The 19,659-nt window shown below is 39.0% G+C and overlaps 1 protein-coding gene across 2 annotated transcripts; it reads left to right on the top strand.

Moving 5' to 3' along the window:
- The first annotated feature begins 4,722 nt into the window (after positions 1 to 4,722).
- Positions 4,723 to 18,624, top strand: CCT8 (chaperonin containing TCP1 subunit 8). Of its 2 annotated transcripts, none has more exons than XM_082705527.1 (15): positions 4,723 to 4,952; positions 7,570 to 7,660; positions 8,781 to 8,860; positions 10,269 to 10,418; positions 10,850 to 11,030; positions 11,141 to 11,202; positions 12,300 to 12,437; positions 13,304 to 13,482; positions 14,214 to 14,280; positions 14,360 to 14,447; positions 14,529 to 14,644; positions 14,965 to 15,036; positions 15,114 to 15,278; positions 15,587 to 15,706; positions 18,399 to 18,624. In XM_082705527.1, the coding sequence occupies exons 1-15, from the start codon at positions 4,893 to 4,895 to the stop codon at positions 18,474 to 18,476; spliced, it is 1,647 nt and encodes a 548-aa protein (XP_082561653.1). In that variant the 5' UTR covers positions 4,723 to 4,892; the 3' UTR covers positions 18,477 to 18,624. The 2 variants fall into 2 exon arrangements, with proteins under 2 accessions (XP_082561653.1, XP_082561654.1); XM_082705528.1 differs by having other exon boundaries at positions 4,733 to 4,952; positions 10,269 to 10,422; positions 10,857 to 11,030.
- Positions 18,625 to 19,659: the final 1,035 nt, after the last annotated feature.

Genomic DNA, 19,659 nt, shown 5'->3' on the forward strand with positions numbered 1-19,659 from the left:
CTAAACTAAGCTGGGTCTTGGCAGAATGTTTTAGGATTCTCCTGGATTACAAGAGGATGGGAGGCCTGCAAAGAGCTTCTCCAAGGCCTTTTCCCTCTTACCTCCACTAAAAAAAAAAAAAATTAAAGAAGACAATGTAGGTGATAAAAACAAACTTTAGGGGCACCTGGGTGGCTCAGTGGGTTAAGCCGCTGCCTTCGGCTCAGGTCATGATCTCAGGGTCCTGGGATCGAGTCCCGTATCGGGCTCTCTGCTCAGCAGGGAGCCTGCTTCCCTTCCTCTCTCTGCCTGACTCTCTGCCTACTTGTGATCTCTCTCTGTCAAATAAATAAATAAAAATAAAAACAAACTTTAATTCAAACTTCATGAAGCAGTCACCTTATGGAGAACTACAAAGTGGAGTGCAAGGCAAAAAGATCTAATAGGATAAAGTATAAAGAATAATGGGTCACCTGGGTGGCTCAGTTGGTTAAGTGACTACCTTTGGCTTGGGTCATGATCCTGGAGTCCCCAGATCGAGTCCCACATCAGGCTCTCTGCTTGGCGGGGAGTTTGCTTCTCCATCTGGTCCTCCCCCTTCTCATGGTCTCTCTCTCTGTCTCTCTCTCATGGTCTCTCTCTCTCTCATTCTTTCTCACTGTCTCTCAAATAAATAATAAAATCTAAAAAAAAGAAAAAAGAATAAGAAAAAAACAAATAGGAAATTTCTGATTGTCTGGGGCCACACAGTCAAACTTGTTTGGATTGAGAAGGCCCAGGGTTGGCTTGGTATTTGGGGATTGGTTGACTGGATATACTGCACTTCTGGGCAGCAGAGTGTTTCCAGAAACACAAAAGTTGTTTAAGTTTCAGTTTGCTGATGTGGTACCCTGGACAAGAGTCTTGTCTTGGATCTAAAAGTTCAACACCTCCCTATCCCCTCTGGGAAGCTGTTATGAAGAAGTTTCTCATCATCTCCAGGGTTCTTATGAGGCATGGCTACGGCTAATCCTATTCTTTTTTTTTTTTTTTTTCCTTACAATCTTATTTTTATTTATTTATTTGACAGAAAGAGACACAGCGAAAGAAGGAACACAAGCAGGGGGAGCCAGAGAGGGAGAAGCAGGCTCCTGGCTGAGCAGGGAGCCCAATGCGGGCTCCATCCCTGGACCCTGGGATCATGACCTGAGCTGAAGGCAGAGGCTTAACTGACTGAGCCACACAGATGCCCACAGTGTCATTCTTTTTGCATGTAGAACAATAACCCCAGGGAGCTGACACCTTTGGCTAATTTTCCTTTCATTGTCAATGTCAGTAATAAACTGATTCTGAAAGTGGCTCATTGTATCTTCACCATCCAAATCAATTAGGGCTTGGTCTTGAACTTCCTTACCTCATGCATGCTTGACAGAAACTTGTAACACTGTGAAACAGACATGGTAGTCTGAGGCTCAATGTCCCACAGCCTCACCCCTACTCCATAGATAACAGGCTAGGAATGGAAAGTTTAGAGGGAAATAAAGACATAAAAGTCACCTATCAGGAGGTGTGTGCTTCTTTGCACTCCCCTGGTTCTCCCCAATCATTTTGGCCTGGTGCTTCACTCCTTTTTCTCCCTGATTGGAAGGAATGATCTAGTTTGCTGGGTGACTGACATGGAACCAGCTTTCTTGATTACATGGAATTAATCCATTAAAATCTATCACCCTTTTTTCTGTTTATCCACTGCGATTCAGTGCAAAGCACCATTCATGGACAAGCATGTCTGAGCATTCAAACTAAGCCATAGCCTCCAAAGTCCAGTGATACTCTGAATCCCAGCTGCCTGACTCCCTGGGATTGTTTCCAAACATGGAAAGGGAACACAGGTTCCCTAAGCCCAACAAGATTTGATTAAAACAGAAAACAAAGAAACACATTTAAATGTATAGAGGGAAATTAAGAGATTTTAACCAAAAAATGAAGTAAAATAGTAAGTCCAAACAAAATAAATTATAAAATCCAAAACTAGGAACACCTGGGTGGTACAGTCAGTTGAGTGTCCAACTCTTGGTTTCTGCTTAAACCATGATCTCAGTGTCCTGAGATGGAGCCCTGCATCATGCCCATTAATAGGTGCTGATGACACAGCACCCACCTATTGGTTAGGAAAGATTTTAACTAATTTTGTCATTACAATTGTGGCAAATGGTATGAAGGGGAAACACAGAAGCTATTAAAGTAACCAATGGGAACTGTCTTGAGAATCATCAAAGGCTCTCTAAGGAAAGTATCTGTTTACTGAAGTAGAATTAACTCAGCCAAAGCGAGTAGAAGACCATTCTAGGTAGAGAGAACAGTAGATAGAAGCTAATATCCTGAGGCAGAAGAGTAAAGCAGACAGGATGAACTACTATTGTGGCCAAGAGAGAAAGCCAAGAAGAAGACACATGTGAGATAAGCAGGGACAAGTACCTCGGGCTTGAAGCCATATTAAGAATTTGTTATTTTCTATTCCAAGTGAGGAATATTTGACCTACTATTAGGATCCAGCAGAAATTTTGTCCTTGAGGTTTTGATTCCATAATGATGAATACACAATTTAACCCAAATAATAAAAAAAAATCAATGAATTTTTTCATCTAAAAAGTATTTTCCTTAGCAATTAAATCAATTTAATCCTTTGGTAAATTACCATACAGGAGATTTTAATTGATTTTAGTTCTTTCCATTTCCTTTCAATTTACTAAAATTAATGATATTGATCTTTTACTATAAACTTCCCATGGAAACTTGATTCATCAATAGTTGTCCTCAAGTTTAATTTCCCATAGTCCTTATCAAATTTGATTCCTTAGTCATTTTTAATAAAATGTCACCATGTATCATTTTTAACCCCTTTCAGTTTTATTTTGTGTTGGTTATGCTTATAAGTAATGCTCTGAGTCAGATGAATGAAACTTTTTAATTTCTTAGCCAATCCAGAAGAAAATCTCGAGTTAAAAAAAGAAAAGAAAATTTCGAGTTGTTCTGTTATTCCAGACTGATCTATTGCAATAGTTCTCTAACCTTTCAGTCTTAGGATTCCTTTACTCTTAAAAATTGAGGTTCTCAAAGAGCTTTTGTTTATGTGAGTTAAAGCTATCAATATTTGTTGTATTATAAATTAAAAACTGACTTAAACAAAAATTATTTTGTATAATTTTTTTTAAGATTTTATTTATTTATTTGACAGAGATCACAAGTAGGCAGAGAGGCAGGCAGACAGAGAGAGAGAAGGAAGCAGGCTCCCTGCTGAGCAGAGAGCCCAATATGGGGCTCCATCCCTGGTCCCTGGGATCATGGCCTGAGCTGAAGGGAGAGGCTTCAACCCACTGAGCCACCCAGGCACCCCTATTTTTATTTTTATTAATTAAAAAAACTAAACAAAAACGTGGCTTCTCATGCCCTTTACATGCAAACTATTTTAATCACACACATAGTGAATTTCTGGAAAACTCCCCAATTAAAAAAGCACATGTCTTAGTCTTATAAAAATCGTTTTCTACTGAGGACCCTAAGGTCTTGGCGAGCCTCAGAGGTGCCTGGGTCACACTTTGAGAATCCCTGATCTCTTATAATGTTTCCCAACAAGTGGTTCACACATCATTAGATCTGACATGGCAAAAAAGTTTTTATTTCAATAATTATGTATTTTAAGTGATTATTAGAAGTTATTACTGATGATACACTTGATGCCTCTGAGTATTCCTTAAGGCACAGCAAATGTGTTCCAATTTTTAAAAATATACAATTTGGTAGTGTCCGAGTCAAAGGACAAAAGTCGAGTCAAAACGTTCTGCTTCACGTTTTCTGCATTTTCCATAAGAGTGGGTTACTTTCACAGAGTGAAATTATTCCTAAAAATATTCTATTACCATTCAACCTTTTTGAAATCAGCCGTATGGTGATGTGGGGAGGCACAGAGATCGGGTTTTAAGATTCTGGGACCCAGAAGAAGCAGAACAGAGCAATACAGCTAATGGCTAAGAACCCGTATTTTGTAATCAGGGTTAGGAATCCTAAATTTAACGTTTCTAGCGCTGCGATATTGAACAAACTACCATTTGCAAACGTCGGTTTCCCTGTATCAGACGGAGATGGTCAGAGCTAACTCCTAAGATCGACCACTAGCTGATACAGCGCACGTCAACAGCCGAGGCTGGCACACGGTGTATAGCTTTTCCTACAGATTTTATTTATCGCCCTCAAGTCTCCAGCGCTTCCCACAGGCCCAGGACAGAGCTGACGCCCAGCGAGGTATTTCGAAGGGGAGGAGAGCAGGTGCTCTGCCTCGGGGGGGGGGGGGGGGGGAGGCACACTGGGAAAAAAAAAAAAAAGATTAAAGTACCATCATTAATCCTTTTCACAGTGAGGAAATCATACTGAAAAATCTCACAACGGATATTTATATCAAATCACCACAATGTATATTGCGTATGTCTTGCAATGTGTATGTTATACTTCAATAAAGCTGGAGGGGAAAAAAGAAAAAAAAAAAAAAAGCACAACTGCCCTGACGTTGGGGGTGGGTCTTAATTTTAAAAGGAGTGGGTTCCAGGTCAAATCTGGCAAAAACCAAACGTCCCAACCTTGGAGTCTCAGCAAGGGATTTAACACCCCGGACCCAGCGCGCTAGCTGACACACGGAGGGCGCGCTCTGTGATCGGCCCAATCGATCGACGTGATCGAGGATCGTCAACTCGGGTCTGGCTGCAGACGCTGTTTTTTTCTCGCGAGGCTTCAGATCGGGCTGCTAGAGAAGAGGTGGGTCCAGTTGGAGAGAAAGGAGGAGCGTGAGGTCACCGCACGCTGCGTCCCCAGGAGGCTTTGCGTGCCCCTCGCTTCCTCTGGGATCTTCCGAGCGAGCGCGTGAACGGCTACCTGCAGAGGCCATGGCGCTTCACGTCCCCAAGGCCCCGGGCTTTGCCCAGATGCTCAAGGAGGGGGCGAAGGTAAGGCATGGCGGAAGAGGGAGTGAGGTAGGAGAGTTGCCGGAGCGCTGCGGCGGCCGGAGCGAAGGAGAGGGGCCTGCTCACAGTCTGGGTGTGCTCCCCGGGCACAGCGGTCGGAGAAAAGGAAGATTCCAGAAAGGGAGGTGTTCTGGGGGGAGGGGGAGGCTTGGCTGCCGAGACCCACGGGCATTTTCGTTCCTTCCCTTCCCTGAAGGGGCGGAGGCGGCGAGAGGCAGGCCCGGCCGCAGGATTCGCGTCCTGTGCTTCCTAGGCGGGCAAGCGGGAAACCGCTGATGGGGTTTTCTTCCCTCCCTGAAACGGGGCTCCTCCGGCTCTCCGCCCGTAAAGGGGGTCTTGAGGGTGAAGTCGAATGACGTAGGTGAAATGCTTCGGGAACCGCGAAGCCGACTGACAGCAGTTCAGGGAGTGGGTGATCTGAGGAGAGGAGAGGGACCCGGGCCAGTTCTGGACCGTTGTCCTTCAGCGAGGGATAGAGGGAGGGCTCCTCGGCTCGCCCGCAGTAGTGCGTTGCGGTAGGAACAACGTTACTCTCCATCCGGATGGGTTCTGGTCCCAACTTAGATGAGCTGATGTACAGCCTACCCGCAGCTCTTGCTTTCGTCTCTCCGTTAAGAAAAGGATGGGGGTCCCTTTGAGGTGCCACTGTCTGGCTTAACTGCAAGAATAAGGGTCGCCCTGGACTAATTAATTAAGACTTTATCTGTTTTGTGGTCAGCTCAGGAACATCATTTCAAGAGCCTAAGTTCTTTAAAATATCTTCATATACTACCAGTAAGTTTGACTCTTGTATTCAAAGTCTTCCCTTTTTTGTCCGCCAGATCTCCTGTACCTGGTTAAAGAAATAACAGATCCTTGTGTGGTTCAGTTTACAGTAACAGTGTGAGGGAACTAGGTTCTGGATGGCGGAATACACGTGGGATAACAGGAGTATATCGAATATCAGGGTCCGATGTAAATACTGGTAAAACAGCTTTGCTGGTAATGACATTGACTATTCTAAAAAATGAGACTGAAGATTTTTCATAGTTTTTATTCTTTTGAGACAGTCAAGTAAGGATAGTTTCAGATACTGATAAAAGAAAGTATTGTAAAAAAAAAAATAGTAATGACAAAAGATTCCTTAGAAAGTACTGTAGTAGGGAATGACAGGAAATAAAGTCTCTCCCCCCCCCCCCCAAAAAATGAAGGGTCATAGGTAGATAGAACAATTAAATAAGATGTTCAAGGAAGAACTCTTAGCTCGGTACCGAGTGACAGAAGGGACCAGCCAAGATTGAACAGGGTAGTGTTCCAGGCTGAGAAACCAGTAGGTACAGAGGCCCTAAAGATGAAGTGAGTTTTGACCTGTTAGAGAAAACGGTAAGAAACGTGATGGGGTTGAACCTCATTAAGGGAACTCAAGAATGGTGAGATGAATTTAGAGAACCTGTAATTCAGGACCAGAACATGTAGGACCTTTTAGCCCGGAGGAAGGATTTACATTTTATCCTAGGAGTGATGGGAGACCATTGATGGAATCGGATTTATGATCACATGGCTGTTCCTCAGAATGGGTGAGGGGGAAAAGCCAGCAGTTAAGCCAGATCAGACTAAATGCTCTTGTAAGAGTTCAGCTCTTGACTCTGAAGACATGGTCTCTAAAGCAGTGGTTATTAACCTTGTGCAGATCACAGTTCCTTTTATGAATATTATAAAAGCTACACCTTATGCTCCAGAGCAGAACTCTCATAGAACTACCCATGATGAGGGAAATGTTCTGTGTCAGTTGTCTACTTGATCTTAGCCAAAAGGTGAGAAGCAGTGTATCAGTTCTGTCTAATACAGTATCCACTAGCCACATGTGTCTGCTGAACACCTGAACCGGATTGAGAAACTGAATTTTTAATGTTAATTATTTAAACTGCATGTGGTTAATGACTACTAAGTTGAGCATAGCAACTCTAGAAAAATGCTCACTGAACAAACGGGGGGCTCATGAAACCCATCTGAGGCCATAAGTAAATCCCAGCTCTAATCAAAATCCAGTGTAAAGTTTGAGAATTTTCACGTTGTGAGCAATTCAGCAGTTTTTCAACATGGATGCGTTAGAATTGTGTTCCAGTTTACAGAAGCACTCAGAAGTCCATATAAGCATTTGGGGACAGGTATGTTAAGTGGAAATTCCCAACAAACAGAAAACTGCTGGTTTTATAATGCTCAGATTCCTAACACAATCAGAAAAGTATTCATACCATGTTTTCACATTTAGTCCAAAAGTAATGATAAACTTTACCTGAAATACCTCATCTGCATTTACTAATCAGTCACAACATTCTTTCCTGCACTTTTCACTATATTTTAAAAAAGAAATCATACGTTTTATGTTTTGATGTGTAAGTGGATACCTGTGGTCCTTAAAAATGTCAGTTTATTCCCCCAGTGAGCAAATTTATGAATACCAAACACTATGCTTTCCTTACATAAGTCTTGCTTGATTATTCTTTAAGCAGTCCTATATGTAGGTACTATTATAATTATCCCCATTATAAGATGAAGAAAAACCTTGTCTTTTACTCTTTAATTAGAAGGAGGTTTTGTTTTTGTTTTTGTTCTACAGCATTTTTCTGGATTAGAAGAGGCTGTGTACAGGAACATTCAGGCTTGCAAAGAGCTTGCCCAAACAACTCGTACAGCATATGGACCAAATGGTAATTTCCAAATTCATGTTTTAAAAGATGCAGTAATCGAATTTTGCGTACTTCTTCAAATTTACTCTAAGAATATTATACATTAAAAAAAATATTATACATAAACTGAGTTCTAGCCGCCATACAGAAGTAATTTTGTAGTTCATTGCCACCAGTGTAGTGTTCACAGTGTTTAACCAGCAACTCAGATCTCTTTAGAAAAATAGGAATCAGGGACGCCTGGGTAGCTCAGTTGGTTAAGCGGCTGCCTTCGGCTCAGGTCATAATCCCAGCGTCCTGGGATCGAGTCCCACATCGGGCTCCTTGCTCGGCAGGGAGCCTGCTTCTCCCTCTGCCTCTGCCTGCCATTCGGTCTGCCTGTGCTCGCTCTCTCCCCCTCTCTCTCTGATAAATAAATAAAAATCTTAAAAAAAAAAGAAATCAAAGTGTTACTTTTTCTCATTAAGATGATAGAAAAATTATGGTGCCTTCACTATTGAGGTGATACCTAATGTAAGGGAGAAAGTTCTCTTTTGCCTCCTACCATCAACTGAATTTAATTGATACACATGTATGGAAAGCAATAAAACTATTTTAAAGTAGATTATTTTGGTCTTTCTACATGTTAATGTAATTTACATTTATTAAACAAAAATATGAGAAGATAGTCTCCCTAATAAACAGTCGGAGGTTAGAAAGGACAGGAATAATATGGGAGTACGTTTAGGCTCATAGTTTTTTTTGTTTTTGTTTTTAAGATTTTATTTATTTATTTAATTGACAGAGACAGCAAGAGGGAACACAAGCATGGGGAGTGGGAGAGGGAAAAGGGAGCAGGGAGCCCAGTGCGGAGCTTGATCGCAAGACCCTGGGAACATGACTTAATACAAAGGCAGACACTTAATGACCAAGCCAGCCATGTGCCCTTTGGCTAAGGTAGTTTTAAAGAGTAAATAATAATTTAAAAAAAGAGTAAATAATACATGTCAAATTTTTATAGTTATTTTAAGAAATAGATACAAGCTTATATTTCTTAACTAGGTTTTTTGGGGTATTTGGAGAAAGATTTGAGTGATAATGAATTTCTTTTTCTAAATTTTTTCTTCCCTTTTTCTTTTTCTTTTTTTTTCTTTAATTTCAGGAATGAACAAAATGGTTATCAACCACCTGGAGAAGTTGTTTGTGACAAATGATGCAGCCACTATTTTAAGAGAGCTAGAAGTAAGTTACTTCTTTGAAGCCAAGAAATATTTTGATGATGTCAAAAATTAAGTATAGATTGACATAGGAAAAAATCTCTTAAGGTAATAAGGAACTTTTTGCCCCAACTTCAAAGTTTATTATATTGATTTTCTTAATTATGGAGTCTTCTTTAGTTTTAACATCTCACCACTTGATTTAAAAACCTCACAAGTTATTAATTTATGGAGAATTGGTTGTGATAAAAGTATATTTGCTAATAATCATATCAAATTGAGTATGTTGTCTCATTCTGTATAGAGTAGGACACTGAAGTGAATTATTCCATAATGCAGAAATCACTAGTACTTAAAACAGTGATTTTTAAAAAAAACACAAACTATTTCTTTGGCTTTGTGAAAATAAAAGTTGGTGGCATTTTGCTTTGTTCACCTACAGTTTTGATGTTAGAGTCTGTAGAATAGGTAACTGCTGGCAGGGTTGTGAGAAAGGTCTGGCACCTGAACATTAGAGAGCCATTCCTCAGCTAGCTGCTTTGTAGCTGAAAGATATTTTCAACTTCAAGGAATTTTCTTGAACTTCGTTCTTAGAGCATTAGAGCTTAATCTTTTCAGATGAAACTGTAAGTATGTTAACATTTCTCTACTTGTTTAAATAACAGTGCATTTTTAAAATAATATGGTGAACAAACAAACTTCATTCCATAAGATGTTTACAGAAGGACTAGTCATTGTGATTGTTAATGTTGGACAGTAAGATGGTCTCAGGAGTTATTCAGGGATGATGGGAACATTGCCTTAATAAAACTGTAATGATGGGGGCACCTGGGTGGCTCAGTGGGTTAAAGCCTCTGCCTTCAGCTCAGGTCATGATCCCAGGGTCCTGGGATCGAGCCCCGCATCAGGCTCTCTGCTCAGCCAGGAGCCTGCTTCCCTCTCTCTCTCTGCCTGCCTCTCTGTCTGCTTGTGATCTCTGTCAAATAAAAAAATAATAATAATTAAAAAAAAAAAACTGTAATGATGGGGAGCATGGGTGGCTCAGTCAGTTAAGTGTACAACTGTTGATTTCGACTCAAGTCTTGATCTCAGTCTAGGGATTGAGCCCCGCATAGGGCTCTCAGCTCATCGGGGAGTCTTTTGGGGATTCTTTCCCTCTTCTGTCCCTCCCCCACTTGTACGTGCACACATGCTCATGCTCTCTCAAATATGCGTGTAATTTCCTGAATCTTATGTGCAGAGACATCTATACTGGATTGCTGACCATCAAAGGAAGGTGCACTACACTATAAGTAATATGTAGCAGTATGATTGAGTGGAGCTACCTAGCCCATGGGGAGATTGGAGTCTTAATTTAAGAGGGAATGGAACTGAAAAACTGTGTATTGCTTAAGGATCAAATATTTCGATGTTTAAATTCAAATTTCTACCAGGTGCAGCATCCTGCTGCAAAAATGATTGTAATGGCCTCTCACATGCAAGAACAAGAGGTTGGAGATGGCACGAACTTTGTTCTGGTATTTGCTGGAGCCCTTCTGGAACTAGCTGAAGAGCTTCTGAGAATTGGCCTGTCAGTTTCAGAGGCAAGTGTTCATTTTATAACGTACTCCTGTTTAATTTGTGACCATGTATACACACACTGTAAGAATCATCATTGTAGTAACAGTTTAACTTGCGCCACTTGGAGCACACATGCCTTACGTGTAGTATCTTATCCTCTTCTTACAAGAAACCTGTGAGTATGGCCTGTTAAAGTTCTATTTTATTTTAGATGAGGAAAGGGAAATTTAACTTAGAAAAATCTGTAAGTGGCAGTTAGCATTCAAATTTGGGTCATCACAAAAGCCTAAACTCTTGATGAGTAGGCTGTGCCATGAATGCTTATTCTGAAAGTATACTTTGCCATTTTATTTGGAAAACCAATACCCATATTTCTTGGGTTACCAAAATAATCTATGTTTTATAAAGTCATGTCAAAATTACGTCTTTTAAGGAAATGTTTTTGCTCTTTAAGGTCATAGAAGGTTATGAAATAGCCTGCAGAAAAGCCCATGAGATTCTTCCTGATTTAGTATGTTGTTCTGCAAAAAATCTTCGGGATGTTGATGAAGTATCCTCTCTGCTTCATACCTCCATAATGAGTAAACAATACGGTAATGAAGTATTTCTGGCCAAGCTTATTGCTCAAGCATGTGGTGAGTATATTGGTCAATGAAAAGCTCCAAAATAAAAATATCTTAATGAAAGTAAGATATTTTATCTGTTGTTCCAAAATATCTTTTGATATGTCTCATTTTTTTAACAGTGTCTATTTTTCCGGATTCTGGCCATTTCAATGTTGATAACATCAGAGTTTGTAAGATTCTGGTAAGTTTAGAAAATCTATCAGTGTTGTCGACAAAGGTCAGTTACATTTTGCAGAAAGAAAAAGATATCTTGATCCAAATCTAAATTTTATCCCAGGTTTTGAGCATTTAGGACTTTGTGTCTTTTGAGCTATCATTTGTAATTTTTTATATTCGTAGGTTAAATTTTTTAAGGGTGTTGATGTATTATCTCCTTGTAAAGTTATCTTTTCACGACAAGTTGAAGATTGAGAACAGTGTATAAACAAAATATTAATATGTCTTGTGTTCTTCATATTAAGCTGAATTAAACTAATAAACTTAGAAGCTAATTTCAAATGAGATGAAGTTCAATACAATATTAGAATTCACATCTTAATGCAATACTAAGAGTATTTGTTTATTTAAAAAATTGTGTTTCCCATAGGAAAATTTAGAATTTTGAGTTTAGCTTATATAAATATACCTGTTGTGTATTTATATAGATGCTGTGCATTTTCTGACTCCATGCACTACCTTCTCCTCCCCCACTGAATTGTAAGCCTGTAAGATCAGAAACTTTGCTTTGTTCCCTTTTCTATCCCTGGTACTAACAGCTGTGCCAGCTACATTGGCACCATGTATTAGGTGAGTGAGAGAATGAAGGGCTCAGAGCAGTTGTTCTCTGTCTTTGGTTGCTCTTAGTGCACTGAAGGCCCTCCGCCCCCTTCTTTTTTTTTTTTTTAAAGATATTTTTTTTAGACAGAGATCACAAATAGGCAGAAAGGCAGGCAGAGAGAGAGGAAGGGAAGCAGGCTCCCTGCTGAGCAGAGAGCTCGATGCGGGGCTCGATCCCAGGACCCTGGGATCATGAACTGAGCCAAAAGCAGAGGCTTTAACCCACTGAGCCACCCAGGCGCCCCAGCCTCCACCCCCTTCTTAACAGTGGCTCATTTTCAGTGATTTCTACCTTCAGCAGACCCATGTGCTTTCTATCCACCCCATTCCTTAGTCCCAAGAGTCACTGCCTTAATACCTTACTTTATTTAGAAACAGGTCTTTTGGGTACATGTAAAATCGACAGCTGAGCCCTAATGTTATTTTGATGAGATCACTGATGATTTTTATATTCAATCTTAGGGCTCTGGCATCTATTCATCTTCAGTATTACATGGCATGGTTTTTAAGAAGGAAACCGAAGGTGATGTAACATCTGTCAAAAATGCCAAAATAGCAGTGTACTCTTGTCCTTTTGATGGCATGATAACTGAAACTAAGGTATGTAGACTTCAAAACCTTAAAGGTAAAAATTTGACATTGCCTTTTCAGATTAATGTTTTATGATTCTTAAGCTTTCAGGAAGAGATTGCTCTACTGCATAATTATTGAAGACCAGGATTGTATGTGTTTCTTAGAATCAGACTCCTTTTCTTTTTTGGATACTTAATTCGCATACTAAGTTTGAAATATGAAATGGTAGCAGTATAGTTTATGTTCTCATATACAGCTCTTGACTCCTTGTGGTTCTTGCAAGTGAAATGCTCATGGAATGGGAGTACTGTGTGCTCTTCATTAATATATCTAGAGGTTGAGATCCTATAGCATCCTGAAACAAAAACATGCTAATATATGAAAATGATAGGTTTGTTTTTTAAAAAAAAAACCTTAGGAAGTTTTGAAGTTCTTGTTTGTAAGTCACTTCCATCTTTGTCCCTAGAATTCTTAAAATCTGATTCGATGGTTTTTAAAGTGTCACCGGTTATAGATGGGCCAGGTGTAGTCATTTTAGAAAAGTTGAGAAAAACTTGAAGAACCACAATACAGTGCTTTGGGTACACTAATTGACGTTTGTCAAAAGTAATGCCAAGATCACATGCCCAACATATCTAGAATAACAGTGTTTCTCCAACTTTACCAACAAAGCGCCTGTCGAACAGCAAAATGCATCAGTTTTAGGAGTGGGGGGGCTCTAGTAATAAGCTGAGTTTCAATGAGTTTCATACACACTATGTATTGTTTCATAACTCATGTATAATTATTTTCATATTTTTTTCCACATCTTTATTTCGTACAATATTACTCTGTGACTTCAAACACCAACGTAGTAAAATGGTTCTAAGGAGCATGCTTGTTTGTTTTGCTAGGGAACGGTATTGATAAAGACGGCTGAAGAATTGATGAATTTTAGCAAGGGAGAAGAAAATCTCATGGATGTACAAGTTAAAGCAATAGCTGATACTGGAGCAAATGTCATCGTAACAGGTGGTAAAGTGGCAGACATGGCTCTTCATTATGCAAACAAGTACAATATCATGTTGGTGAGGTGAGAGCTGCATTCTATTAACGTGTATTGTAAATAGCCTTTTGATGGTGAAACACCAAAGAGCTTCAGTACACCATGAATTCATGACTGTTAAAAAAAGGGCAAGTTGAAGACATTGGATCAAATAATAGGATTTAACTTGATCTAGAGGGACAAGAAACACCTGTGAGAAAACTGGTATTTATACTGAGAGCTGAAGGACCAATCAACAGATACTATTTGAGGAGAGAGCAGAAAAAGCATTCCAGGCAAAAGCCTCAATTTGAGAGACCAGACTCAAGCCAGGGGCACACAGTCTAGATATGGGATCTGAAATATAACTTGTAACCCATAAACCCATTTATGGGGACAGGAGACAATGTACCTACCCATTCCGACCCCTCCCAGCACACCTGACCGAATATGCAGTGTAAGTCTCTTCTCTTCCTTGGGACACCATGAGCGATTGCCAGAGTAAGGGAGAAGTTCTCTATATACCAGGCCTGCCTTAGTGTTTTAGGACTATAAATCCTGACATTCTAGTGAGACTTGAGCTCTCCCAATTCTAGAATAATGTCATCTACATACACCTATGTGTGGATTACACTGTGTCGTCCAGACCTATTGAACTTCAATTCAGAATCAAGAATGTGACTAGGGGACCAGGGTAGTTTCCCTCATTCATCTCTGCATTTTGTTATGTTATCTGATGGAATTAAAACTTCTCTTAAAGTCTTTGGGGTTTTTTTAAGGTTGAATTCAAAATGGGATCTCAGAAGGCTATGTAAAACAGTCGGTGCTACAGCTCTTCCTAGATTGGTATGTATTTTGGACAACATTATAAAATGTAGTTGAACCTATTTGAATTACTTTTATTACAACAGTCACTTTCTTTTAGACTCCTCCTGTCCTTGAAGAAATGGGACATTGTGACAGTGTTTACCTCTCAGAAGTTGGAGACACACAGGTGGTGGTTTTTAAGCATGGTATGTAGAAATGGTCAAGTATGTTTATGTAAGTGCAGGGTGTTCATTTGCTTGTATTAATCTATTTAAATTTCTTGACAGAAAAGGAAGATGGTGCCATTTCTACCATAGTGCTTCGAGGCTCCACAGACAATCTGATGGATGATATAGAAAGGGCAGTAGATGATGGTGTTAATACTTTCAAAGTTCTCACAAGGGTCAGTATTCGCAATAATCTTTAATTTAGTACTTTGTAAAGCTTCAAACATAGTTGGTAGAGAATTTCAAAATGAATGGCTTATGTAAAAGCAAAGTACCCTTTTTACTTAAGATTGAAGTGTTCATTGCTGATGAGTATAATAGTTTTCTGAAATGATTATGCAAAGAAACAGCAAAGTAACTTTTAACTGTTAGAAAAAGTTAGCTTATGGTTTTTTATTTTAAATGTACCTTTAGTTGCTTAAGGCATTATTCTTAGTACTGTGTCCTTTGAAATGCAGGTGTGAGGTATTGTATGCTTTTAAACTATGTATTCTAGGATAAACGCCTTGTTCCTGGAGGTGGAGCAACAGAAATCGAGTTAGCCAAACAGATCACATCATATGGAGAGGTATAGCTTTCTCTGGATAAATTGACTTTTTCGTGGTCCTTGAATAGAATACAGTGCTAAACACATTTTTGTTTTAGACATGTCCTGGACTTGAACAGTATGCCATTAAGAAGTTTGCTGAGGCATTTGAAGCTATTCCCCGGGCACTGGCAGAAAATTCTGGAGTTAAGGCCAATGAAGTCATCTCCAAACTTTATGCAGTACATCAAGAAGGAAATAAGAATGTTGGATTAGATATTGAGGTATTTGAAAAAACAAACACTATGAACTTATTTTGTAAATGTAAAACATAAAAATGGAAGTAGTAAGTTTAAAAGGTAAAGTTATTTGGAAAATGTTCTGATTTGTAAGCAAATGATTTTAACAAAAGCTTTGACAGTTTGTCTGATTGTTTTCCTTAAATAACCTTTGTTTTATAGTGTGCGTAGGGGAGTACTTTGACCTGGCAGCTTCCTACATAAGGAGCCGTGTGTTTTTATTACTGCCCTAAACACATTTTCACTTTCAGCAATTTAAAGTGAAAAAATGAAAATTGTTTTTGTGTTGACAGGCTGAAGTTCCTGCTGTAAAGGACATGTTGGAAGCTGGTATTCTAGACACTTATTTGGGAAAATACTGGGCTATCAAACTGGCTACGAATGCTGCCGTCACTGTACTCAGAGTAGACCAGGTGAGTGACAAATTCTGATCTTACAAAATATTCATTTTCATATGGTTCAGTAGTGTATTTTGATAGACCTGGTTATTCTAGCCAAAGGTCTGTTCCTTTATTTAAAAGTGCCCCCTCAAAAAGTTTGGGTTTTTTTCTGTTACAGTTTTAAATTGTTTTTAGTATATTTCAGCTGCAGTGAGTATCCTTTCACTGAAAGAAATTTTTGCCATTCTTAAACTGGAATGGATAAAACAAGCTTAAGTTCATAGTTTTCAGATATTTTTTAGCCTAGAAACCCATTTCTACAAATAAGGGGAAGGGAGGGGAGTTCAGTTTCATAACGTGGAAGGTTCCATGAAGCCCTGAAGCACATGTGCCACCAACTTTAAGGAAAATGGAACTTCTGGTTGTCCGTGGAAATGATAGGACTTAGGTGCATAGAATTTTTTGCTATGACAAATTAAGTTTTGAAGATCTAAAAGAAAAATGTTAAAAATCATAGTATTTCTGCTTTTTTTTTTTTTTTTTTTTTTTTTTTTTTGTAGGGGGTGGTGGGAAGGATACTGTGGCAAAGAGGAAAACAATCAAGACTATTCTAGGTTCAGATACAAGCCTGAATTCAGAGGAGGTTTTTCAAAAGGTGTTTTCTGGTACCCAGTGAAATCCATTTTCCTAGAGAGTTCTAAACTGATTGTTAAGCAATGAGTTATTTTTCAAGTACTTAATAGAAAATTGTAATTGTGAAGGGGCATTGTTATAAAAATCCATTAGGTGAAAATCATGCCAAATGAACCTGGGGAGAAGCAAGTTATAAGTAGAAATTAATGGAAAGGAGATTAAAATATTCTGCCGCAGTAAAAATAAGAGCTTTTTCCCTACTTGTGGTCTGTGAGACGACCAAAAAAGGGAACTGGATATCTAGTTTCAGCTCATTGGAAATAAACAGATTGAATGTTCATGCCCTGGATTTTATTAATAGGGTGTGTTTATATCTGTATCAAGTAGTGTCCAGCATAATATGCTTTTGGAGTTCTCAAATAGTTATAATGCAAGCCGAAGAAAATGGTTGCTCTAAAAGTTACATTAAAAATAGCAGGGACTGGAGAAGCTAAGTACATTGGAAGCATGAAGTAAACGGGAATTCTAATAGTGGAAGTTCTTTAACAAGGAACTTCCTGAATGTCAGTTTCCCAAGTGAGACAGTAATACAATAATGCAAGTACCTTGATCACAAAGATACTTCACAATTTTGGTTTTAAACTGGGAAGCCTGGGTTTTGTTTGTTTTCTAGTAAAGGGGGATGTTCATTGGGTATCTGTGAACTTTTTTCAAATACGTACCTGAAGAACCCATCTATCAGTAACCAGTTTGTTACTGTAATGAACTTACATTCTTTAAGATTGTTGTAAATAATATGCACGTAGTATATATTCGGGAATTGGAATTTTAAGTGCTGAAGAACATAGGGCTAGATTCATCGTTGTTCAGTGTGTATTTCACTAGTTCTGAAATTATAGTCCCTAAACCAACAGCATCAAGATCACCTAAGAATTTGCTAAAAGTACAAAAATTCCAGAGGCCCTAACAGGCCCACTGAATCAGAAACTCTGGGAGGAGGCCCAGCAGCGTTTTAAATAAGCTCTTCAGTGACTGATGCCTACTAATAGTTTGAGAACTGTTCTGGGTTGTTTGGTTTTATCAAGCTCTACTCTGGTTCTAAACTGTACCCAATAATGCTTTTAATTCAGTCTGAATTTAACCTCAGTTAATAAAATGTTGTATGAAGAATTTTAAAGTTTAGATTTCCCGTAGAAGCTTCTGAAAAGGGATGCTGATCTGTTGGAAGTGGTTGTGAAGATGTTTTAGGGTTTGTGCTGCTTGAGACACCAGCCATACCCCTTGATGTTCTACCATAAGAGGTCTCTCAGTCCTATAAATTTGGGAAGCAATGAATACTCTTTTTAGTTTAGACATTCAGAATTTACATTAAGAGTTTGAGAGTTCTACTTTGAGGAAAGCCATCTAATTTAATTTGGCTTCTCCAAATTTGAGCTAAAGCTGCCACTAACTCTTTTCTCCCAAATTAATCCTTTAAAAATTCAAGATGGTTATACTTGGAACATACTTGATTAGTGCATTCTAGACAAATAAGGGGCTTCTTGGTTTTAAGTTAGCAGAAAACTCTACGTATTTGGATAATTATGAATATACACTTCCTGCCATTTGAATGGATTTTACAGGTACTATGAAATTTCAGTGTTGAACTTTTATATATATTTATATTTATGTACCAACCATTTAGATTATAATGGCAAAACTGGCAGGTGGACCTAAAGCTCCTAAACCACAAGGAAATTGGGATAAAGATGACTGGCAAGATGAACTTCATATATAAATAGCAAATCAGGTGCCAAACAGATTTATACAGTAATGCATGCAGTTATTTTTCACATTTGGTTCATAGGGTTATTGAGTTACTGAAGCGCATGTCTTAGAATGCCCTTCACTAACGGGTGGATTTGTTGCTCTTAATGTCCACAAGAGCATTGCTGGAAGCTAACAACTCTGTGATAGTGTCCTGTATGCAGTGTGTAACAGATTGCTTATATTGAGAGGATTGCTTCATCTTGAATCAGTCTAGTATAAAATCTTTCTTTTCATTTTAAAGGTAGAGTTTATGAGTATGTGCTTGTGGTTTTTGTTTTCTTAGATCATCATGGCAAAACCAGCCGGTGGGCCCAAACCTCCAAGCGGGAAGAAAGACTGGGATGATGACCAAAATGATTGACTGGCTTAGTTTTTACTATAGTTGAAGACTACATTTGTAGTAGTAGTCTAAGAATTGCCTGATGTTTTCATATTTTCCTTAAATTAAGAAGTGTTTTGTGTTTATATCCTCAGCTGGATGATACAATAAACATGTTGTTGGTATCAAAGCCTCACCGTCTGATGAGTACTGTTCTTGGATGTAAATGACCTGTTTGTCTCAACCTTGGTAATGAAATTAGCTGTGGAACCTCAGGCAAGCCACTTAAGTACTTAGGGGCCAGTTCCAATATACATCTGGCCTGCCGCCCTTCTGGAACTACAGCCACGCTCGTGTAATTGCATATGGCCTGTGGCTGCTTTCTATAAGGAAATGGCAGAGTAAAGAAGCAGTGATAAAGACTAAATAGCCTACAAAGCCAGATTTACTCTCTGTCCCCTTACAGGAAGTCTGTCGTCCCACAGACTGCTGGATTTCAATTTTTTCACAGCTCCGCTCTGGGAATTAGACTTGAGAGAACTTGTTTTAGTAATGCCTAACTTAAAATACAGTCCAGTAGTAGAATATAAAGATATTTGTAATGCAACTGAAAATCTATCTGCTAATACAGTTAAATTAAGCAAGTTAGTTTTTATGAAGTAGATATTTTTCCTTAAGATCAGTATGGAGTTTTGAAAAAAATAACATGAAAGGTTAACTGACTTTTATGGGACATGTGCTATTATGTGTATTGGTTATGTAAGGTCTCCTGGTAACAGTGAAATTTTATATTTTAAGAAAATTAAAATTTGGGGCACCTGGGTGGCTCAGTGGGTTAAAGCCTCTGCCTTCAGCTCAGGTCTGATCCCAGGGTCCTGGGATCGAGCCCTGCATCGGGCTCTCTGCTCGGCGGGAAGCCTGCTTCTCCCTCTCTCTCTCTGCCTGCCTCTCTGCCTGCTTGTGATCTCTGTCTGTCAAATAAATAAATAAAATCTAAAAAAAAAAAGAAAAATTAAAATTTATATTTTGGTATTTAAAAAGAATTTTGGAAGCAGCAGGACTCACTGGATTTTAGATAAAGTTAGCAAGTGTTAAGAGTAATGGAAGTTTAGTCAAGCTTGGTATCCTTAACTCTTAGGATTATAAGCAATGTGGCAATGCTGGCTGGCTTGGGAAAATGACATTTTCTCTGGCATGCTAGCATTAAGGAGGGCCTGGTATCATA

This window comes from Mustela nivalis, assembly GCF_964662115.1.
Source record: "Mustela nivalis genome assembly, chromosome: 1".
Lineage (NCBI taxonomy): Eukaryota > Metazoa > Chordata > Mammalia > Carnivora > Mustelidae > Mustela > Mustela nivalis.

Coding starts and splice junctions, on each gene's coding strand:
- CCT8 (XM_082705527.1), top strand. CDS start 4,893: ATGGCGCTTCACGTCCCCAAGGCCCCGGGCTTTGCCCAGATGCTCAAG. Junction 13,483..14,213: donor TACAATATCATGTTGGTGAG/GTGAGAGCTGCA, acceptor GGTTTTTTTAAG/GTTGAATTCAAAATGGGATC. Junction 14,645..14,964: donor CTTTCAAAGTTCTCACAAGG/GTCAGTATTCGC, acceptor TATGTATTCTAG/GATAAACGCCTTGTTCCTGG.